Here is a 24,986-nt window from a genome sequence, read left to right on the forward strand (position 1 = left end):
ACTGTATTTTTAGAAGAGTTAAAATGGCTAAAATGCATGTTTTCAGAGTAAATTTTAGGCGTAAAACAACCGGTACAGATTATTGAAGGCACTTAAGGGACTTGCATTACACCTTTATCTTCATTTCTCCGCCATATAATGTTACGGTCACCGCTCAAATTTCACAGTTATCCTGTGACTACGAGAAGACTGCGTGTCAGTCCAGAGGAGACACCGCGCTGGAAGCACCAGCGAGCGTCGCGCTTATCATCCCGCCTCGCCGACACACATATGCACACCCCTGACGAGGCGGGGCACGGATGATTGTTGATTCCTAGGGGTACGTATATTTCGCGAAAAGATTCTGAGACTAGCTGAAAGTTAAAACCATTGCATCATCGTTTGTGTGTCATGATCGGACGAGTATCTTTCAGGTACATGTCGATTGTTAAGCCGCCAATCACAGCTATTCGGTGCGGAAGCAAACGCTTCCTGATTCGGCTCGGCCAAAATGAGGTAACGACTTCTCTCGCCAGACGGCCGCGCCGATCACAAGGAAGAAACCGTTGGTGCGGGTACGCCTTGTTGGAGTCTAACAAGCGTTCTGATTTATTCGCGAAAAAAATGCCTGTCCCTATATGATACCCAGTCGCGAGCCCAGCTGTAGGTGTCCGTGAGGCTGGTTGCTGTCTCGCTGGTCGCAGGCTGGCGCGGCTGGCGTGGCTGGCGTGGCTGGCGCGGCTGGCGTGGCTGGCGCTGGCAGCGGAAGGCCTGGCACTCGGACACCGCCTGCCCCGCTCCGTGGTGCCGGAGCGCTACCAGCTCTACCTGGTGCCCTTCCACCCGCACCAGTTCACGTTCACGGGCAACGTCACCATCTCCGTGACCGCCGCTGAAGACACCGACAACATAACCTTGCACGCCAACCACCTGCAGGTGCGGCACACAACCAGGAGGGGGAGATCTACAAGTGCGACTCTTACCTTTGAATATATATACTGTATAGAAGTCGCGAGTGGATAGGATTTACTCTACGTTTTCCAGGAGCGCATGATGAGCAGCTTGGGAACTTCACCGCTGCAGTGCGCTGCCGTAACGCCATGTATCGTCTTAGGTTGTTATTTACACGTTAGAGCGCCGCACTGTCGCCCGCTGTCATTCCCCCGCACCCCCCACTCGTCATTCCCCCGCAGCTCAAGGTCGTTCAACGGGAGTTTGTGCGTCACAAAACTGTAGGGATGAGAGGTGGGGTGGAGGGTGGGTGGAGTACAGCGCATGTTTGAGGGAGGGTGGGGAAGGGGTGTTTGAAGAGTTCGACACTTGTCCGCTAGGGACCACCACAAGTCGATGCCCTAGAGATGATGGCGATTGCGGCGGTGAATTAACCAACTACCTCAAACCGTATTAGAAATTTTAACCTGGGCTGGCGACTTCTATACAGTATATATATTCAAAGCTCTTACACTGGAAACTGAAATCATCGTGTTTTGCTGCAACATGTGACGCTATCTGTTGGGATGGGCCCATAATTACTAGCAAAAAAACTCGGGATAGAGGTTCTAGCACAAAGTTTTGGGTTAGTAATGTTAATATATCTACTTGGCGACTAATTACATAAAAAAAATATTTCAATTAATTGTTTTTCCTAACCTAACTAAAATCTGAGTGTGTATGGGAGGGGTCTGGGTTAGGGAGAGACTCTAAGTGCGTCTCAGGCCGAAGCCTATACGCTCTATTCATTAAGTCATGCAGGAGAGGTAGGTAGCATGCATCATGTGCTAGAAGGCGGAATGGCCAGCCATGGCAGCAATTGGCGCCATGACTAACTCCCCTCATTGACTATTCTAGACTAAAATCTATATAAGTTGGGCCCCGGTAAAACCTGCATATACACAGGGAAAAAACCCTGGGCACTGACAAGCGGGATGCAAAATTTCATCCATTAATGACAAGCAGGCACTTGCTGAGGGGATGTGGGGGGACGTGTGTGATGTGTGAGTCTGGGCCTTGGTGGATGTCGAAGAGAGGGAAGCCTTCTTTTCACAGACGAGAGAGCCAAATGCCCGATCGTGCATCTTCGGTGGTTTTTTTTTTTTTGTTCATTGTAACTCATGATAACTAATGGTCAATTAGGTTAGGTTAGCTACATTATAAATACTTTAAAACATCGTGGACGGTTGATTTGGTTAGGATAGCTACATTTAAGAAACTGTGAAATCATGTAAATGTAAACGGTTTCTTAGCCCTTGATAGCTACATATTAACAAGTTATTTGCTAAGCAACCATAAAATGATTTTACAGTATTTTTAATGTAGCTATACTTTCCTAATATAACCAACCATCCACAATGTTTTAAAGTGTTTATAATGTAGCTAACCTCTCCTAATCGACCGCAAAATGTAATGCCACACCGGTTTATAGAATGAGATAGAACTGAATAAAAAAAAAGCGAGCATGAACTTCGGGGAACTTGGGGTGTGGCTCTCTCATCTGTGAAATGAAGGCTCCCCATTCGGGAAGCCTAACAATTCACGTAGTTTCGGTTCCCTGCAAGGATTTCCGAAGATTTCAGAAGTTTTGCGTTTTGGTATTAACGCCACTTCAGCCGCTAAATCAGAAGTTTCCAATGAAAACAAGCATGTTGTTGTGTCTGACCTAACCTAACCCTAACCCTTCGAATTTTTTTAAATTTCAATTTTCGAGAGAAATCCGAAGTTGCACGAACGTGGTAGGGAACCGAAACTACGTGATTTGTATAGGCTACCGGTCGAAGAGAGGGAAGCCTTCATTTCACAGACGAGAGAGTTACACCCGAAGTTCATGCTCGCTTTTTTTTTCCCGTACCACAACAGGTGTATTTATTTGGGGGAAACCGTTTACACGATTTCACAGTACATCTTTAATGTAGATATCCTAACCAAATCAACTGTCCACAATGTTTTAAAGTACTTATAATGCAGCTAACCTAACCTAATTGACCATTAGTTACCATGAGTTGTACATTAATTTAAAATGAACCAAAAAAAAGAAACCGAGGATGCACGATCGGAGGTTTGGCTCCCTCGTCTGTGAAAAAAAGGTTTCCCTGTCGAAGAGAGAGCTGGCGTCAGCAGACACGGCTCCTTGAACCGCGCAGGTGGACTCGAACGACGGAGTTAAATGTTTTCTGTTTTGGTAGTACACATAAGCCACTCAAGATGGTGTCTATATTTGTGGCTGCACTTGGCTGAGGGATGCGGGGCCGCGTGTGTGTGATGTGTGAGTCTGGGCCTCGGTGGATGTCGAAGAGGGGAAGCCTACAACTCACGTAGTTTCGGTTCCCTACCACGTTCGTGCAACTTCGGATTTCTCTCAAAAATTGAAATTTAAAAAAAAAATCGAAGGGTTAGTTTAGGTTAGGTCAGTCACAACATGCTTGTTTTCATTGGAAACTTCTGATTTAGCGGCTGAAGTGGCGTTAATACCAAAACGCAAAACTTCGGAAATCTTCGGAAATTCTTGCAGGGAACCGAAACTACATGAGTTGTAGGCTTCTCAAATGGGGAGCCTTCATTTCACAGACCTTTATTTCACAGACGAGAGAGCCACACCCCAAGTTCCCCGAAGTTCATGCTCGCTTTTTTTTTTATTCCATTCTATCTCGTTGTATAAACCGGTGTGGCATTAAATTTTGCGGTCGATTAGGATATGTTAGCTACATTATAAATACTTTAAAACATTGTGGATGGTTGGTTATATTAGGTAAGTATTGCTACATTAAAAAAACTGTAAAATCTTGGTTGCTTAGCAAATAACTTTTTAATATGTAGCTATCCAGGGCTAGGAAACCAGTTTACATGATTTCACAGTATCTTTAATGTAGCTACCCTAACCAAATCAACCGTCCACAATGTTTTAAAGTATTTATAATGCAGCTAACCTAACCTAATTGACCATTAGTTATCATGAGTTACAATGAACAAAAAAAAAAACCGAGGATGCACGATCGGAGGTTTGGCTCCCTCGTCTGTGAAATGAAGGCTTCCCTGTCGAAGAGAGAGAGAGAGCTGGCGTCGGCAGACACGGCCTCCCTGATCGGTGCAGGTGGACCGTGCGGCGGTGAGGACGTCTGGCGACGCTCCGGCCCGCGAACTGGCCGTGAGATGCGTCGCGGCGGAGGGCGGCTCCCGCCAGCTCCTGGTGCTGCGGCTGGGCGAGCGCCTGGTACCCGGGGCCCGCTACCAGCTCGTCCTCCACTTCTCCGGCGAGCTGCGCGCCGGCCTGCGAGGCCTCTACCGCAGGAGCCACGGCGCGAGGTGCGCGCGCCTCTCCGAGCGCCCGGCCGGATATCGATTTCCACCGGTGGACTGGGAATTGCCCGCCATGTTTGAAGTTTTCTGTTCAATTGGTTTCCCCCCCCCCCCCCCCCCCCCCGATATTCGTGAAGAAAATATTTCGAAAATACGACTAGAAGCGCATTTTCAAGAACCACAAAAAAAAAAAAAAAAAAGAGCTTCTAGATATCTCCATGGTGAAATCAGTAAATCAATTTTTTTAAAAAAAAGTCCTGATTATGATCACTTGCTTGATCGAAATCGTGTGAACACATTATGTATGTTTGATTGCAAAATTTGTAACAAAATGTAAAAAAATTCAGTGCCGTATTTATTGGAACTTTCGTAGTAAATGTTCTTAAACGAAACTTATGACGTGTAGGATAAAAAAAAAGCACTTAACTTTGGCGGTGAATCCGAAAAATTAAATAACCAATTCCGTTGAGAGAAATAAGTTCCATAACTGCATAGTTGTTCCACCTATTCCAAAGAAGCGAGAGAACAGGAAGAATTTCTTTTCCCGGGGGGAAGGAGGGGGGGGGGGGGGGGAGAGGAAAGTTTATAACCAATTTTTCCTCGTTGTTTTGTTTCAAATTCTTTCCGTTTGTTGGTGGGAATGCTCAGTTTTTTTTTGTTTAAGGATTTCCCGGGTTAGGGGGGGGGGGGGGGTTGTGAATAGAATCACTTTTCCCACTGTTTACTTTTAAAATTTTTCATTTGTTGGTGGGAATTATATATATTATTATTTTCAGGATTTCGGGAGGAGGGCGGATGTATCCCATCACTTTGCGAACCATTGCAAAAAATATATAGGCTATATATCTGTCCTTGCAGGATGCTGGCGGCCACGCAGTTCGAACCCACCTACGCCCGGAACGCGTTCCCCTGCTTCGACGAGCCGGCCTTCAAGGCCACGTTCCAGATAAACATAGCGAGGAGCCGCGAGATGACAGCCCTGTCCAACATGCCTCTGGAGTCCACGTCGCTGCCAGAGTAAGAGAAACAAGCTCAAGTGATCTGGTAATGCTAATTGAATGTTTATATAACCCTCCCCCCCTGAGTGACAGCTCGCCCTCAAGGTTCCCTATATATATGTATATATATATACTGCCAGTTAGTGATAAATATGAATTTTACAAATAATATGGAATGAAAATGAAATGGTTTGAGAATTGTTGCAAATTTAAAACATTAATCAGTACAGTACAGTACACCCCATTTACAAAATACAACATTCTAGAGCTGAAATTTTTGCAAATCAAGTCGTGGCGTAATCAATCATGTAACTTCTTTTGAACAGTTTTCTAGCATCACACTTTTTTTTTTAGTAACCAAAGTTATCTTTATGACGTTCGGTAGATCATTCTTAGATCAGATTTTATCAACAAAAATGTTTCGTTTGATCAAGAAACATACTTTGACAAATAAACATGTTTAATGGCTTCCGCCATCTCTTGTCGACCGTCTTGGCCGCCATCTTGATAAACTGTAAAAAAAATTAGCTAGAAATCCGGCAAAAACTGTAAAAATGAAATAAAAAATCCGAAAAGCGGATTTAATTTTAAAACGTGATGTACATCTTTCTAATCGTTCAAAAAAAAAAAAAAAAGGAGAGCTCGTCTCATTTCCACGAAATGGGCATGGGAATTCAAAAAAAAAAATCTGTATTACTATTTTTCTTCAATAATTGTAGTGGGTGTGTTATCAGTTTTGGATTCATTCCTTATATATAACGCTGTTTTAAGTTCTAAGTTGTGATTTCGAAGTTAAAATTGTTTGAACTTATTCCATTTTTAATTTTTGTGTATTTGTAAAGAATTTTAATTATCGTTCAACATTCTAAGTTATGGGATTCTAACTTGATACAGTTATAAGAGTGTGTTTCTAACTTACTAGCCGTGTGCCCGATGGGAAAGTTTTTGATACTCAGTTTTGATTAGTTAACAAAACACGCTGATACAGTTACTTTTATTTATAAACAGAAGCTTTAATATCAATGTACATATATCTAACTTTACTACCAAATTGTAACCCCTAAATAACCCCCTTAGAGGAAGAATTTTCAAAAATCGTTTCTTTGTGCTCACCTACGTTATATGCAAAATTTGAAGCTTCTAGGCCTAACGGTTTCAGCTATGCGTTGTCTGTCAGGGGGTCGCGGAAGACTACCATAATGGAAGTATTCCGGCTGACTTCTTCGAAAAAGGCGGATAAGTACCATAACGGAAATATGCCAGTTCAAAGGACGAGGCGGAATTCTATCATATCCTTATACACTCTATGGAATGATTACAGCTGCTTTGCTCTCGAAGTAGTGTAAAGAATACGTCACTAGGTAGCACTGTTAACCTCCTAGCTGTTTCTTAGGTTAACTTAAAAGGCTACAGATAGCGCTTCTGACGGTTACTTTCTGTAGTTCCAGTCATAAATCAACTCAACAGATAACGCACTAATAGAAACAAATGTTTCCAAAAATGGGTTATAGGAAGCAGCACTGTAACTTATAACCGCAATCTGTAAAAATAAAAATATGGTAGTTTTCAATTATGGCAGTTTTCCTCCTGTTTTGACGGGAGGCGACGGAAGACTGCCATACTGCAAGAAAGACTGCCATACTGGAAGACTAACATAATGAAATAATTCCGCCTGGGGGCGACGGAAAACTGCCATAAGTTAAAACGTAGCCATACAGTCCTAATACTCGAACGACATGAGTAAATTATGTCTATTATCTTAGAAATAATTTGTATAAATAAGCAGCATACAAAGTCTTATGATTCTAATTAAAACATTAATTCCAGGCCACTAGTTAAAAGAAATGCAATATAATGACCGAAAATCACAATTCCCTGACAACCGATGGTTAAGTAAGTAAAATATTGCATTATTTATATCATATGTTTAAAATGCCAATTCAGATTATCACCATCAGGTACTACTGAGGTGGCAATTCTATTGAGTTTATTTTATGTATTGTCTATAAAAAACAATAAAATAAACTTAAGCATTAATAAATCCACAAAAATATATATTTTTACGTTACTACATCGTTAATAATATCCACATTATGTTTCTGATGGGCTATTGGGGTTCACTTTTCGTGGGCTGACTTCACTACTACCTTACTTCTTAATGGCGGTGGTGTTGTTTTTGTAATGTTAGGGATGTTACAGGGTATTGTAATTCCAGGATTATGTTTTTAGCATATGCTGTGAAAACCATTAGAAGAGTATTTTAACATATAGATGTACAGAAAAAACTATTGCCATTAAGAATAGATAAAAACAATCAAAGCATTTCCAACCTGTGAACTGTGAATACGGAATATTTGTTATACGTTACTTGAGAACCATTTACGTTTGCTGTTTAAGTTTTACTGATTAAGTAGTTGTGAAATTAGACCTCAATGACTAAGAAATAATTTAGAAATACTGTAACTAGCTGGTTGAGTGAAAACATTTCAGAATATTAATTTATGTAAGCCTTGAAATCATTTTTATGTATGTTTACCAGGGGAATAGTCTATTTCCGATATTATTTTTCTTCTTATTCTGAAATGCTTGCTGGTCCGTAAACATATTAATAGCGAGGTCAATGCAGACGGCAAAACACAATGCCACAATAGAGCGACAATGCAAAAGGAATTAGCCATGACCTACAGTACGGAACCATCTTACCAATTTTCTAGAACAAATCGGTGGGGCTGTATCGAGACTCACGGCCGTTGGTTTCATGTGAAAATTCTATGCGAGCGATTCGCTTTTAGTGTAATGGTTTAAAATAAAAACAATAAAAACGGGAAATTGACTACGTACTAAAAATTTTAGTTCAAAACAGACACTAAATGGTAGCTTACTATTCATTTCAATTAATATTAGACGAAAATTCTGTTTAACATTAGCCTGTGATATGATAAATGAGATACCGAAGGAACAATATAAAAATTGTTTTTTTGGTGAACGTACAATCTGTATTGCCCAGTGTTGTCAGTTCTGTATACACAATCACACGAATCACCGCACTATCACATCTGAATCGTGAGCTACACTGAACATAATTTTTTTCCCGAACGTAAATTAAAACTAAATGTATTTGGGAGGTCTAGGTAAGGAAGACTTAAGTGCATCACAGGACGAAGCCTATATAGTTAGGAAAATGTTAAAGCAAGATGATACACACCTTTTCGTCAGACTTTTTCTGGTACCAATATGTTTCGCTATGATTTTTGAGACGTTTCACGTCAAAATGATATGACAATTACCAGTCGGGATTTGAACCTATGTTCTCTGGAATACGAATATAGTGTCTTACGACTTGGTCCATATACGCCGAAACTGTTCTCTTAGGAATCATATATCATGTTAGTCTGTGCTATCATCGTTGCCGTTTTCAAAATATCTGTTTTGTCGCTCAAATGTTGCTTACGGTGTTCGTCTGTGTTGTAGACTCCGTTTTGTCACATCGCTATGGCTCTGTATAGTCGTTGTGTTTTCATTTTTAATCTGTTAAGTTTCATCGTTGGGTTATTCTGTTTGCCGTTTGTGCACCGTAACAGCAATATTCAATTACACTTACATATTTGTTAATTGGTACATTTACATGAAAAAAACTGTATCACTACAAAATATTGTTACCATTTATGCTTCGTATTGCCCCAGAACTTCCAATATTTAGTTATTTGCAAACAATTGTTTGAATAGCTTTCCAGTATTATCTGCGCAACTTAAGCACGGTAAAACAAACGAAAGCCAAAGTAATATCAAAAAGTTAACTTTTTGTGGCTTTAAAACCAAATAAATAAAATGTTTATACAATAACTTCATGCTTGTAAGCACACACATATTTTAAATAAACACACTCTTTTAATATCTAACATTTATTTCAAAATAACTTTACCATCAAGCTCTTGCATATGTTTTTACTAGTCTATATTTCTATATAATTACTGTACAGCGGAACTGTAAGTTTGTTTGCAGGAAATCAACTAAAAAATTTCCAGACTATTTATAAAATTATATTTCACTGTTATGAAATAACATCATTCATGTTTAACGAACAACATAAGAACACATAAATTTGTCCGTTACCGAGGTTACATGTTACTACACGTTCTCCACAGTAAACTCGTGGAATAACATCATGTCAGTGTTAAGAAGACTGCAAGTATCCGCTCTACCACTCTGGTTCTGGGGTAGAGCGCCTGCCTTGTGACTTGTAGGACCCGGGTTCGCGCCCCGGCTCCTCCAAGGCGGATTGCCCAGACAAAATGGTGGCATTTTCTCTGGTAGGAATACAATCCCTTGTAACAAGTCAGGCTACCAAAGAAACGGTGGGTGGAACAGAAAAAAACCTTCCAGGTGGCTTCCAAATGGGGAGCCCGTTTCTTTTCTTGGGCTCCCCATGCGGTGGCCATTCCGGGGGTTTCTCCGGGGGAACGGAGTTTTGCAAAAATATTTTTGTAGTTTAGTTGCGTTTTAGTTTTTAGTAACTGTATCATTATCATTCCAACATGTTGTGAATGAAGCTCAAACAAACATTTAAAACATTAAAAAAATTTTTTGCTTTTGTACAAAAATATTTTAATTGTGCATCAGTCAGTGAGTGGTTGTGTGTTCAACCATTTATCGGTATATATAAATTCTAGTCAGAAACCTTAGTTTTGTAGTATTTTAACAGTTTTTGAGGAAAAAGTATTTTTAGGCACATGAATTTTATTTCTAAAAATATTATTTCTATAAAACCACATAGTTTTCAAACAGGAATATCGTCTTCAACACACGCTTTTTTTTTATGTGTGTGTTTGTGTACCAGTATAGATCCAGATGTAAATAAAATATTCTATGTATTTCAACTCGAGCAAAGCCATTGATATTTTCCAACACAATCTTATGATTAAATAGTTGTCAATTTTAGGCCTCGTCAAGCAATGCGTGGTATATATATTTTAATTATCTTACAAATAGACGCTTTGCAGTCAAATTTGCAAATGCAATTTCATGTTATTAGGTGTTCCGCAAAGTAGTAGTTTATCTAAACTACTCTTTAATTTTTAAAACATAATATTCCAACTGTAATCATAATTGATCAAGAAAAGATTTTGATGAAAAATATATAATTGGGAAATATGCTTGTGAAACTATTCAGCAATATATTTCAGCTGTCCGGATCTGATTTTCAAGTTAACAGTCTCAGAATTACGATAACCTTTAGTCAAAAAAACTAATTTAATTAATCAGAATTATCACATAGTAAGTAATGACATTAAACATGGTGTCATATTTTAAGACCTTCGAGTTATATTGGATGCCAAGCTTTTTTTCACCAACATGTAGATAATACTCTATTAGCAACACATGAAGATCTTTAGGTCTTATTAAATTTAAAACTTTCTCTGCATGAAAAGAATTGAAAGTATGCATAAAAATTTCAGGCATTTAAATTATTTTGAATATGCTACATTCCTATATAACCTATTTGCATTTTATGTTTATTAGACGTTCGATCAGTGATGCACTTTATATTATAAAAATTTTATTACCATTTTTGTTGGTTTAGACAAAATGACTCGGTTTGGATTAAGAATTCCGACTTGCAAATACAGAATTAGTGACCCTTTTAAAACCATTAGTAACTATAAAATGTGTAAAAAATTATAACTCCTTTTGAATAACCAACAAATATTCATTGGTAAAACTTTTGTAATATTCATATTTATTTTGTGTATACCATTTTAGTTTCGGTTTAATATTTTTGTGAAAACCAAAGTAACCAACTGGTTAACATGAACTTTATCAATATTTATCTATCTGTGTGTTGTGTTGTTTCGTGTTTTGTCACATTTATGTGTATCAGTGTAGCCTATGTAATGTGTTTTTGTTGTTATTTTATGTCATAATTCGTTTATAGGTGCTGTAAGGCACAAAAAAATCTAAATTTCAATTTGATCTGACAGTTTTAATTAAGCAGGATAATATGCTACGCACAGTAATATAAAAAAATTATTTTTGAAAGACTGCAAGCCTGTGCAAAGCCCATCAAAATTCGTTGTACGAGCCTATGTCTCCCCTAGAACGCCTGTGCTGCTTGCCCTGTACCAATAAACTATACTACACAAAAATATTTACCTCTCATTTCAGCATCTTAAAACACATTTTGTTTATTTTTTATTATTTATTATAGTATGAGTTTTTTGTGTTTTTTCACCCTAATAATGAAAACATTACATAACAAAATCCTTGAATATTTGCGTTGGATTTGCACACATTAAATAATTATCTACCAATTACTTCAATTGTAATTTCTATGAAGCTAGTTACATTACAATTTTACGAGTAAGGCCGTTTTCCTCATTCCGTAGAATGTATAAGAAATTTTGGCAGAATGGATTACTAGGAACCAACATGTATTTTTTTTTTAATCGTCGTAATAAGAATAGAGTGCTACCTATAATACATTTTTGGAAACATTTCTTTCTTCTGGTCCGCGATGTGGAATTGATTTGTTATTGCAACTATCACCGGCAGAAGCGCTACCTGTAGGCTTTAAAGTTAACCTGAGAAAAAGCTAGAGGGTTGACAGCGCTACCTACCGAGAATTCTATACACTGCTTCGAGGACAATTCTGCTGTACTCATTCCATGGAGGGTGTAAGAAAATATGGCAGAATTCCGTTTCGTCATTTGGACGTATGGCACTTTTAAGTTATGATACTTTTCCGGATTTTTAGAAGAGGCCAGGCGGAATACTGTCATTATGGTAGTCTTCCGATATAGCAGTCTTCCGTCGCCCCTCTGTCAGTCAGCGTTAAGAGTTTTATTGAGTAGATAACATATGAAAGTTATGTGATTGATTATTTTGTAGAGGATTCAGTGTTAAGGGGCCCGCCTCGTCAGGGGTGTATGTGTGTTGGTGAGGCGGGATGATAAGCGCGACGCTCGCTGGTGCTTCTAGCGCGGTGTCTCCTCTGGACTGGCGCGCAGTCTTCTCGTCGTCACAGGATAACTGTGAAATTTGAGTGGTGACCGTAACGTTACATGGCCGAAAAATTAAGATAAAGGTGCTTTTGTTTATGTCTAAAATTTATTCTGAAAACACGCGTTTTAGCCATTTTAACTCTTCTGAAACTACGGGTTATAAACTTAAACAAAATGAAAAGTACTTTTCGGCCCTCAGCGAACTCTTAAATGCTTCCGTAAGCGGACCCTGCTCGGATATCTTGAGTACTTTTGAAATCGCGTTGTTTTTCCTGAAGCGGGGCACTAGAGTGTTGTGAGCGGGGAGTGACTATACAGTACCGGTCAAAAGTTTAAGACCACTGTGTAAAATAATAAAATAGCACATAGAACCTAAAGTTTGCTTAATCGATAGTTAAGTTATGAATTTTTAAAAAGCATGTAAAAGAGTGCTCTTTTTTAATATTTTTTTTTTCAATAAATGTGTAGATGTAACTTTAACAGTATAGGACACAAAAAAAATTTTTATGTCGCAAAATGTGGTAATTTTGTAGTTACAAGAAAAAATTTTAAATATTAATAACACCTAAACTAAACATAGCCTATTGGTCGCAGCTGTAGGTATTCTTTACTTACATGTAAAATAATATTTCAAAAAAAAATTAATATATTTCTGTGTTAAAACTTTAGGTTCGATGTGCTATTTTATTATTTTACGCAGTGGTGTTAAACTTCTGAGCGGGGAGTGACTATGTGTGTGTTGCGGGTTGGCAGCCCTGGAGCGGGCGGCAAGGTGTGGGACCGCTTCGCCGAGTCGCCGCGGATGCCGACCTACCTGGTGGCGCTGGTGGTGGGGGACCTGCAGGCGACCCGGGCCTCGGACGACGGGCGGGTGTTGGGGTGGGCCCGCCGAGGGACCCCGCCCCCTGCTGGGCTGGCCCCGCCCGCCGTGGGCCGGCTGCTGCGGGCCCTAGAGGCCCACACCGCCGTGCCCTACGCCCTGCCCAAGCTGGACCTGGTGGCGCTGCCCGGCGCCGCCCTGCCCATGGAGAACTGGGGGCTCGTCGTCTACGGGTGGGCGCTCTCTCCCTTCCCCTCGCCCTGCCCCTAGTTACACCTCGTTCACCCGGACCAAACCCCTCACCTGGGTAACAAGCATTACAACATTACAAACAACCACACTTACTACTGGCTCGCTGTAGGAAAGGTTTTGATGGAGATTAAAAACTGACGAAAACTAGCTTCTACTGCGCAGCTTAGGTTCCCCTCCCTTCCTTCTATGCGACAGAGAGGGGAGTGACGGAAATTCTCTGTCGCAAAGAAGGAAGGGGGGGGACATAATGCTGCGCAGTAGAAGCTAGTTTTCGTCAGTTTTTAATCTCCATCAAAATTTTTTCCTACAGTGAGCCAGTAGTACACTTTACCAACACAATTACTAACAAAATTACATTTACAAGTCATTTAAAAAAACATAAATTTAACTTTTTCACGTTTTGACGTAATAACGTCTTATAAATCGATGAACTCCGGTTTGCACGCACGAAAAAGCATGATTCATTGTCACGTTCCGCCTGAGCCAAGCGTGCAAGAACCGGCCAAACACCGTGCGAAAAAATCTATTATAATAGATTTAAAATTTTTGATTTATTTGTCCAATTTCGTAATTTCAAATTAACAATTTATTGACATTGATTTGATTTCAGTTTATTTCTATAACTAATTGTTCGTGATTATATTTAAATTAAATTTGCAAAACTGTAAATAATATTTGAAAGTTAAAATTATTCAATTTTTCATCAATGTTTTCTTATGACGTTATCACGTGAAATTATCGTCCGTAAACCGACTTTACAAACAACCACCATTTTTTTCTAAACAAAGAACTCGTCAAACTTTATCTTCTGTTTCAAACATGTGTGTGCGTTTGAATGAAGCATGGTCAAGCACATAATAATTCGCTGACCGTCTTTGTTTACGTAGATGATGAACAGAGGTGTCATTTTTATGTGAACATTAAATAAAAAATTTGCAGTTCTGATCTGGATTATTTGGAGACTCGGATCATTGAGGGCCGGATAAACGAGGTTTCTCTGTGTTTCAATTATAAGATGGACTAAAATTCTCAAATACCATCAAATATTCGAAGTTTTCGATATATTTGAGAAAAAATTCAAGATAAATATCAGAGAAAATAAATGAAATCAAAAAATTCAACACTGATAACCTGTAAAGTTTACTAGGTTTTTCTTAATGACAGTAAACTTATTGATTCTGAAAACTTAGTTTGTGAAACAACCATTCAAATGTAGAATGTTTCCACACCGTAGTTAATATTTTTCATGTATTGTTAACGATTTTATTTTTTGAGCCTCGACACCTATATTCGGGTATCGAGGGGTGTATTCGAGGTACTTCTACAGTGACTAGGAAACGCGGGCGGGAACACGTAAACGGAGACGGATCTAACAGGGACGGAAACACGTGAACTGAGACGGATCTCGCGGAACAGAATTAATTTTCTACATGACGGGGACGGGCCGGTACGTTCGTCAATGCTGGTCACTTACGTTTACGTTTGCTCCGTGCGACCAATAGGAGCAGAGTACTCGGCTGCGGCGGTAGCCATCTTCGTTTCAAGTTCCAAATACGTTACTACTTGTGTCGCGTTTGTATTTATTATAAGTGTAAATCCTGGCCAAAGCATAAATTTTTTTATGATTAAATTAATGTTTTGTTAACCATGAAATGCGATCTCGTTGGTCGCCGTTTGTCGTGTTCCTGTGCGTCGTGGGGAACGGCAGACGTGGTAGTGAATGAAGTCTTCGTTCACGCGCTCCGTCTCCATTTTGCGTTGACGTCTGTGAAGCGGGGTCGAGACGGAGGCTCTGCGACATCTCTACGACCTCGTCAGCTCACAGACTTTTTTTATTTTGACGTGACGTCTAATAAATCGATGAACGCCGGCTGCACACACGAAAAAGTGTCCCGTTACGCTAATTGTACGCTTGCGCCGCATATATCTATCTCTCTTCCACACGATTGTATCAACCATCGATTTGACTTTTTCGAGGCACATTAAACTTGAAACACTCCCATTCGTTTCCTACTTTTCCTGTCATCGTCCTATCCTTAACAGAATAACACAGATTGGAAGAAGTTAAATAGCAAACATGTATAAAAGTTATAGTTAAAAATAATCTGTTCATCAAAGTAATAAACATATTTGAATTAATGAGTGCAAATAAAAGTAAATTTATCAATTAAATTGTAGATTTCATTTTCACTCATTCTTTGTATCCATACAAAACAGTGAATAATTCAATTTTATTCATAAAAGTATGCAATCATTTCATCAATGTTTTGTTATGACGTTGTCACGTTAAACTATCGTCCGTAAACCGACTTTACAGACAACCAATTTTTTAAAATATTTTATAAGTAATTATTTGTCCTCGATACACGTAATCGTAAGGCGCAGAGGAGGTACGCTCTTAGAAATTAAATAAGATTCACGGATTTTACGATGAAAAATTCACCTCGAGCAAAACCAAGAGTTTTTCATAATTTCAGGTAACTGAATATTCGTAAAAACTATGCCGTGTGTGGACTTCTGAGTTCTGTTCATGGGTTACGAGCACTCGTAGAAGAAATAAGAGAGTTTTTTTTTTTTTAAAAAAGAGGAGTCCTAACAAGTTTTTGGATGCTTTGGTATTTCAACCACGATTATGCTTGTGGAGTCATGTTCGAAGTAAATAAACATCATAGCACCCGTAATTTTTTTTTATTTTTTTTTCTCTCTCCCCACTCTGGTCTTTGAATATATATACTGTATAGAAGTCGCGAGTGGATAGGATTTACTCTACGTTTTTCAGAAGCGTATAATGAGCAGCTTGGGAACTTCACCGCTGCAGTGCGCTGCCGTATCGCCCTGTATCGTCTTAGTCGTTATTTACACGTTAGAGCGCAGCACTGTCGCCCGCTGTCATTCCCCGCACCCCTCATACATCATTAACTGCAGCACAACGTCGTTCAACGGGAGGGGGAAGGGGTGTCTGAAGAGTTGGACACTTGTCCGCTAGGGACCACCACAAGTCGATGGCCCTAGAGATGGTGGCGATTGCTGCGGTGAATTAACCAACTACCTCGAAACCGTATTAGAATTTTCAACCTGGGCTGGCGACTTCTATACAGGGGCGTAGCCAGGGGGGGGTTTTAGGGGTTAAAACCCCCCCCTTAGCCCCAAAACTTTAATTAAATTTCTTATTCATCACTCAAAGAAATTTCATATTAAAAATTAATAAAATTTTTACCATTACAATATTTAAATTTAAGTACCGAAAACTACTAAAATAGCACTATTTTACACCTTAAAATCAAAATTTTCCCGGGGGAGGACCCCCCCACCCCCCGCTTTAATACGTAGGGGGGGGGGGCATGCTACTTAACACCCCCCATACACAAATCCTGGCTACGCCAATGCTTCTATACAGTATATATGTTCAAAGCTCTGGTGGAGGGTTGTGGCGGCAGTGAGGGGGAAGTGGAAATGTCCAAGCCGACAGAGTCGTGGACTCTGCAAACAGGGAGGCGCACGTGACGTACTCGCAGCACTGGTCGCACGCGGCGTGGGGGGAGCGCGCCGCGGTCATAGCGGCGCACGAGCTGGCGCACCAGTGGTTCGGCAACCTGGTCACCGCGGACTGGTGGCGCCACGTCTGGCTGGCCGAGGGCCTGGCGCAGTTCTTCGGCTGCGCTGCGCTGCACGCGGTGAGACACACGCACACACACCCCTACCCCCTTCACGTGTTCCTGGACGGGACGACACAGGCGCTGCCGTCTGGGGGCGGACGGCGCGAACCGAAGTTCACGGAGCCGAAGGGAGACTTTATGGTATTAAGTTTAAAAAAAAAAACATTTGCAGAAACGGTTACGTTAAAAGTAAAAAAAAAAAAACCGTAACCCCGGCTTTGGACCTGATTACCTACAAGGGATGTTGATAACATAATGCTCATTTTTTTTTATACAAAATGAGTATTATTTTAACATTACCTTCTCGTTAATCTGGTCCAAAGCCGGAGTTAGGTTTTTTTTTTTTTTAACTTTTAACGCAACCGTTTCTGCAAATGTAGTAATAGGAAAATCGACGTAGTTGCTCCGGCTTCGGATGTGGAGCCATGTTTGGAGACCAGCAGACAGATCGCCCCTGATTGGCAAAACAGCCCGCAGCCAAACACAAGAAAGGAAGGCTCTGATTGGCCCACAGCTGCAGCCAATCAGGAAGTAACTTCCCCTCAGGCGAGAGCATGTAAAGGCGTGATTAACTTGTAAGAACCTCAGTAGGTAGCGGCTCCCTGATGATGGCGACTGAAATTTTGAACGGAACGTCGGTGAATTATTCGCCAAGGACGCGGCTACAACCCAGAAGCCAAGCTGCTTCAGTGTGTGTGTGTGTGTGTTGTGTTGGGGGTGTGGGTGGCTGATGGATGGGTGGAGGGGGGGGGATCCTTCCAGAGGTCAGTTGGGAAGCCTTCATTTCACAGACGAGACAGCCACACCCGGAGTTCCCCGAAGTTCATTCTAGCTTTTTTTGATTTTTGATTTCACAGTATCTTTAATGTAGCTATCCTAACCATCGACCGTCCACAATGTTTTAAATTATTTATAATGTAGCTAACCTAACCTAATTGACCATTAGTTATCATGAGTTACAATGAACCAAAAAAAAAAACGAAGATGCACGATGGGACGTTTGGCTCTCTCGTCTGTGAAACGAATGCTTCCCCAAGAGTGTTCAATAGTGTCCTCATACTCAGGGCCGGCGCGTCCATACAGGCGAACCAGGCAACCGCCTAGGGCGCCAAGTAGCCGGGGGCGGCGCAGCACGACACATAACAGCTGATACAATATGTTTAACGATTATTGAAACGAGATAAAAATGGATTTTTGTAACAGTTTGGAATGTTTACGTTGACATAAGTAATTATTTAAAGTCCACGGTGACCTGTTTATGATACGTAATAAGTAAAAAAAAAACACAAGCCTGCTTACATTTGATTTTTGTCAAAATTTTAGGCTTACGTGATGTATTTTGAGGCAAGGAAAATTTTTATTTGGGGTGTCCGGCCCGGGGGGGGGGGGTTGGGGGGGCATTAAGGTTTTTCGCCCTGGGCGCCAATTTACCTTGCACCGGCCCTGCTCACACGCCCGCAGGTGGAGCCGACGTGGAGGGTGATGGAGCAGTTCGTGGCCGCTCAGTTGCAACCGGCGCTGGCAGTGGACGCCGCGTCTTCCTCCGAGGGTCTGGACGCCGACTGCGGCACGCCCGCGGAGATACAGCTCAAGTTCTCCGAGCTCGCCTACGGGAAAGGTGATGTTGCCCGAGGCCGGGGTTCGTAACCCCCACACACGCAAGTGAAACACGAACACGCGACAGCTCCTCGACAAGCGACGCGACGTGACGGTGGTTACGAAAGTGACCACATACTGGTCTGTGTTGCTACACACGTGTGTCCCGGCCCATTTATGAAGGTTCCAGAACAGTGTTTACACTTTTACATTCATTCGAATTCCGTTCCATTCGACGCAATTCATTGCCGTATACAGTGAACTAAGATTAAAAAGAAGGTTAGGTATCTCACTCCCTACCAAGACGATACGGGTTTTAATCCAGGCAACGTTATATATATATAATTGGAAAAAATTGGTTGTCTGTAAAGGCGGTTTACGGACGATAGTTATAGTTATATATATCCTTAACTTAAAACAACATACATGTATTCTTTTCGTCACACGCACTAGAAAATTGGGAGGGTGAACAAAAAAAAACATCAACAACCATGGGCTACACCACTGCAAAAAAAACCACACTCCATTGAGTCTTTTATAAAGCACAACAATTCGCGATATCTCACCCCAAACATTAAAACTTAAAAAAAAAATTCAAAACAATGGAAAACATTTTGTCATACGTGGAGAAAACTGGGGCAGTATTAAAAATGAGGTTTTCTTCTCCGGCACTGTGTTTTTTTTTTCGGAGCCCGCCGTTAAAATAATAATTTCAAAAACAACCGGCGAATTTATTCAATTCCTAATTACATATAACCCGGAGGGTCTCCGCATAATTAAGGTGTGACACCTTAAAAGTCATGCTTAGGCCTGGATCTTAATGCGCCGTTTACAAACGGCACAAGATTGATCTTATAACGAATAAAATTTAAAAACCAATCACGCTTCACTATGACAGATTAGTTTTCATGGTTGCGTTTTTAGTATTTACGGTAAGAAAAAAACTACGAGGAAATCACGGGTGACACAGTATTTTTATTATTTGTGTAGCTTGAGAGTTGTAATCCATAAGAGGAAAAAAATATATACACTTGAATGACGAAGGACGGGGGGGGGGGGGGAGGAAGGGAAGAATCTATTATAATTAATGGTTCTATGTTTTCTTTAGAGGTACCAAACTGTTAGTATTACAGGGAATAATATTAACTCTCACTAAGTTCACATATTTTTCAAAATATTTAGAAGAAGAAACAAACGAAACATATTTGGGTCAAGCGAAAATTGTAATTGTGCATTAAAATATTTTTCACTATTTACTGATACACTAAAAAAAGAGTAAATAAACTTTTGTTTTAATTTTTCATTCCTTTCTTCCACCTTTTGGGATACGTATGATTTACAACTTGAGAACTCGGCTTTGCATGGGCAGATTTTTCTTTTAAGAACCACTCTCAAAATTAATTTCTAAATTAATGTCAGGTTTCACAATTTTTTTTTTCGTATTTGGCCATCATTTATACAATTTATTTATTAAAAAAACTGTGCCGATATGATGGCAAAGAGTATTACAGAAAATATGGTTATAAAATACGAAAATCGTGTTCATGTGTGTATAAGATGCATGATGTATATAACTAAGCATATAAAAAAACGCACATATGCCAGCTTATTTTTAATATAATTCGTATTTTTATATATCACTTTATTTTTGGTATTTTTTTATCTACTTCAGTCACAAACATTGTTTTATCTTAAAAAATAATAATTTAAAAAAATAAAGTTGTAGGCTACGTCTATTGGGAATAATCAAGCTATATATCATTTTAAAATATAAGCTTTAGCCTACGTCTATCGGAAATAATGTAGCTTTATAACAGTGAAGTCGGTCCAATAGTTCCAATATTTTTCGAATATACTTCTAACTAAAACAAGCTAATTCATACACACACATTCTATCTTTATTTAAAATATAAATATAGATGAATTATTATATATAAATATGTTTTTAGTTACACGTATTTTCGTTCTTATTTAATTTTAAGAGAATTTAAAAAAAAAAAAGTTTTAATTTTTCAAAACACATTCGATTGTAACGAAAGAATTTTTATCAATTTGTTATGCATTATGGTTGTAAAATACATTTAAATAAAATACAGAACATGTTCGAAACGGAAATTTTTTAATTTTTTTTTTCAAACAAAGAAACCACAACATCTTACTAACGTCACATAAGCATTAATTAAATATTGAATTTGTGACTTGAAGCTAAAGTATTTAACAGTGAAAACTTCCAAGTCAGCTGTCAGTAATAATTCCAACGGTGACTTAATCTGTTTCAGGAGCCAGCTTGGCACGCATGCTTCAGCACACTTTGACTGAAGAGACATTTATGAAAGGAATTCGAAGCTACCTTAATGCCCGGTAACTAACCTAAAGTATTAAAATCTTTAAAAAAAAATAAAAAATATATCTTCATACAAATGAGTTGTTATTAAAGAAATAAAAATCTATATTTCTACCAACGTTATAGTCAATTTTCAGTTACGAAAACTACTTAAATAGCACCATGTTGTACCTGGAAATCCAAATTTTTCCTGTGGAGGTACTGGGACGCCTTTCCCCTTACCCCTTTCAACTATATTGCGGTGAATACCCCTTTCAACTATATTGGGGTGAATACCCCTTTCAACTATATTGGGGTGAATACCCCTTTCAACTATATTGGGGTGAATACCCCATTCAACTATATTGGGGTGAATACCCCTTTCAATTATATTGTGGTGAATACCCCTTTCAATTATATTGTGGTGAATACCCCTTGCAACTATATTGTGGTGAATACCCCTATCAACTAGGGTAGACCGGGGGAAATCGGGTCACGGGGTAAACCGGGTCATCATAACAAGATCTGCTATCTTGCGGCGAAAGAATGAACTGGAGTCTACGTAACCTACCGAAGAGTGCTGCTATCTTTCTATACAATCGTCCACTACAAGGCGAATATCGCCTGTGACAACATTCTGGTAGTCTGTGCGACATGAACCCGAACCTGTGCAGTCCTGAAGTGGAAAATTCTTAACAATGTAAGTTTTATTTTGTGTTACTTAAGCCTTTACGTTCGCATTTCGAAATAGTATTGTAGTTTAAGTAATGGAGTACGAAAGTATGTACCCAATTAACATTATTCTGCATTACTGAAGCTCTATATGTTTGACAGAATTTATAATATTTTTCTTTTTTTTAAAGTGTGAAATGGGGTAACTCGGGTCGCTGCCGTTGGGGTAAAACGAGTCACTGCATACAGTGGGAAAATCGGGTTGCTTCATATATTTGTATTTGCTATATATTGTGAAGCACTTTATTCTTCTTTCTCAATTTTTAAGTTAAGGCCTATTCTAAATAAGTGGAAAAAATGAATTTAAGGCACATGACTTCAACTTTAGTTAAAATTAGTAAGTACTTATAATAATATTGAAGTTTAGGACATGTTAAAATAATAAAAATATTTTCCATGTAAATATAGAATCACGAGTTCACTGCCAAATGTGTAAGTGGAAGGAGCACCACAGAAGAAGTGAGAGGCCTGTTACCAACACCGGAAAAATTAACACCAAAGAGAATATAGGTGAACGAAAAACTGTTGCTTCTCTAAGGCTACTGTCAAAAGAGAATCGCACATTGTTGGAATCCAGGAAATTGAAAAGAAAGAAGCAGGTGTTAAATTAAGTTCAAAGCAAAGCAAAATTGAACCTCTGAAGACGAAGAAGCGAACAAAAACTAAAAACACATCCGAGTTGAAAATTTCGGAAGAAGGCCAGGATGATGAGGAAGATGTTCTCTGCAACATGTGCAAAATTGCATACAAAGATATCAGAAGCTGCACTGCTGGAGATTGGATTCAGTGCCAGTCTTGCAAAATGTGGTACCATGAGCGCCGTGTCAATGCTTTTCAGTGTAAACAGTTTGTATATGGAATGTGTCTGTCAAAACAGTAAAGAAAATCTGTTGACCCGATTTGCCCCACTTGTGATCCGATTTACCCCACTTCTGTCCAAATCGGGTCAAAACATTTCATTTTCCTTTTATCAAGTTTAATGTCAATTCGTAAGGAAGATTGGCTAATGTTTGTATGTAAATATGTACATAAATGTATGACTGACATTACTGTATATTATTTTATGGTAAATTAATATTGGTTTTATACTTATTCAGGAATTTCAAAAAATTGACCCGATTTCCCCCGGTCTACCCTATATTGGGGTGAATACCCCTTTCAACTAACTTGGGGTGAATAACCATTTCAACTATATTGGGGTGAACGGTGTTGATGATTCCCGTCATGTAAACCTCACGCCTCACTATACCACTAAGGATATGATTCTATATTTGTTTTCGCTTGAATGACTGAAATAAGTCTGAAAGTAAATACTATAAAACAAAACTTTTACCTCACTGAGCTAATTCAACATTATTATTATATTATACAACATTACATATTATGTTATTTAAAAATTTACAAAAAAAAAATTGGTGACGAGTTTTGAAATGTGTCAAAATTTCGCCCTTGGGATTCAAAAGCGCGCGCTCTACTACTGTGCTACGGAACCCGTTGAAAAAATGGCAATGAGAATATTTATTATAATCATTGTAACGCCAGGTTTTTTTAGGTATTTTAAAACTTGAGACTATATGACTATGACCAAATATATTCCAGGGTAGTTTCACTACCACAAAGTTTCATTTGGCACACCAGTACGTTTTGGTACGTCCCCTGGTGGTTACGAAAATGACTATATACTGGTTTGTGTTTATACACATGTGTCCCGCCCATTTTGAAGGTTTCAGAACAGTGTTTTACACTTTTCCATTCATTCGAATTCCGTTCCATTCAACGCAATTGCCGTATACAGTGAACTAAGATTAAAAAGAAGGTTAGGTATCTCGCTCCCTACCAAGACGATACGGATTTTAATCCAGTCAAAGTTTATATATATATATGTATGTATAATTGGAAAAAATTTGTTGTCTGTAAAGTCGGTTTACGGACGATAGTTTAACGTGACGTCATAACAAAACATTGATGAAATGATGGATGCGGCGCAAGCGTACAATGAGCGTAACGGGACACAGAGTAACGGGACAGTGTGCGTAACGGGACACTTTTTCGTGCGTGCAGCCGGCGTTCATCGATTTATTAGACGTTGTCACGTCAAAAGCGTCGGAAGTTGTTTTTTTTTTTTTTTTTTCAGACAGCGGGGTAGTCCCGTTTCCGCCCTTCAAACGATGTTCTTTCCCTTTCTCTGTCCCGTCACAGAAGAGTTGGCCCCAGACGCTGAACTCCGACCCGCTCGTGCTCGATGTGTTACCGCAGCCGTTTCGACACGGCCGCGCCGGGCCATCTTTACGCCGCCCTGCAGACGCACGCGGCGGCGGACGGCCGGCTGCCCGGGAACTCCACCGTCGAGGGTCTGTTCGGCCGGTGGGCGTCGCAGGCGGGCTACCCGGTCCTCAGGGTCGACCGCCACTACGACAACGGCAGCGCCACCGTCTCGCAGGTGAGGAGTTGCGCGGGCAACGTTACGATCATGTGAGTAGTATACTGTACCCGGCTCTGGGTTATGCGACGAGGTGCTGTCCGCCACATTGGATTGAGACATCATGGCGGCCATTTTTAATGTCAAATTTCCTCAAAATTCCCCCAATTTTCCTATTTCGAAAAAGTTCCCTTTTTATTCGCTAAAAATGTCATATGCTTGAAATGTCCCAATCGAGGCTCAAATTCCCCATTTTACAAGCCTCTAACAAGCCTCTGGAGGAGATATTTGACCTTTAACTTGACCTCGGCTGCCATCTTGGATTATGTCACGTCCGCCATATTGAAAATCCGTAATTTGTAAGGCTGGAAAATCGGGAAAGATTTTAAAAAATTTATAAAAATTTACATAATAAAAATTTTAATTTAAAAAAACTACTTAAGTCGTGGAGTCCTCGGTTTTAACCCGGCGAGGGCTAAAAATGGCATAAGGATCCATCACTCGCGTAACTCTCCGAACTCTCGAAACTGTCGTGGGACTCTGCGGAGGCTCCCACGTCCCTGCTTAAGTACCTAATGGTGCCCTTCTCGAACCAACGAGAGTGGCTGTGACGTGTCGCCTCATCCCGGGCCGACCCGACACCCGAAAAGTCCAGAAAGGCGGCGCCCATTCACGCCACTCCGTGCGGCGGCCTGCGAAATTCCCAAGGCCGCTCAGCGGTAGATAGCAGAACCGAGGAAGGACGTTGAGCGCGAAGCGGAAGAGGGAGGAGTTAGCGATGACTCTTGTAATCCGGCCAGGCGCGTGACACCAGTGGCCGGGCAGGGCCGCCAGCCAGCTCCTAACCTGACATCGTTTTCTGGTCTCTCGCGTTTGTAACAATATATTAGGGAAGAGCTGAACCAAAAAATGTCGGTCTCAAA

General features: G+C 40.1%; 1 protein-coding gene across 1 annotated transcript in view; it reads left to right on the forward strand.

Moving 5' to 3' along the window:
* The window catches only part of LOC134535382 (uncharacterized), an 89,694-nt gene that overhangs the window by 45,245 nt on the left and 19,463 nt on the right, over positions 1-24,986 (forward strand). The window contains exons 29-36 of the mRNA XM_063374456.1: positions 684-915; positions 4,064-4,275; positions 5,128-5,286; positions 13,019-13,318; positions 16,828-17,011; positions 18,455-18,611; positions 20,869-20,950; positions 23,901-24,084. Coding sequence (XP_063230526.1) covers positions 684-915; positions 4,064-4,275; positions 5,128-5,286; positions 13,019-13,318; positions 16,828-17,011; positions 18,455-18,611; positions 20,869-20,950; positions 23,901-24,084 — 1,510 coding nt within the window. The remainder of the gene's footprint in view (positions 1-683; positions 916-4,063; positions 4,276-5,127; positions 5,287-13,018; positions 13,319-16,827; positions 17,012-18,454; positions 18,612-20,868; positions 20,951-23,900; positions 24,085-24,986) is intronic.

The sequence above is a fragment of the Bacillus rossius genome, chromosome 8 (genome assembly GCF_032445375.1).
Source record: "Bacillus rossius redtenbacheri isolate Brsri chromosome 8, Brsri_v3, whole genome shotgun sequence".
NCBI lineage: Eukaryota > Metazoa > Arthropoda > Insecta > Phasmatodea > Bacillidae > Bacillus > Bacillus rossius.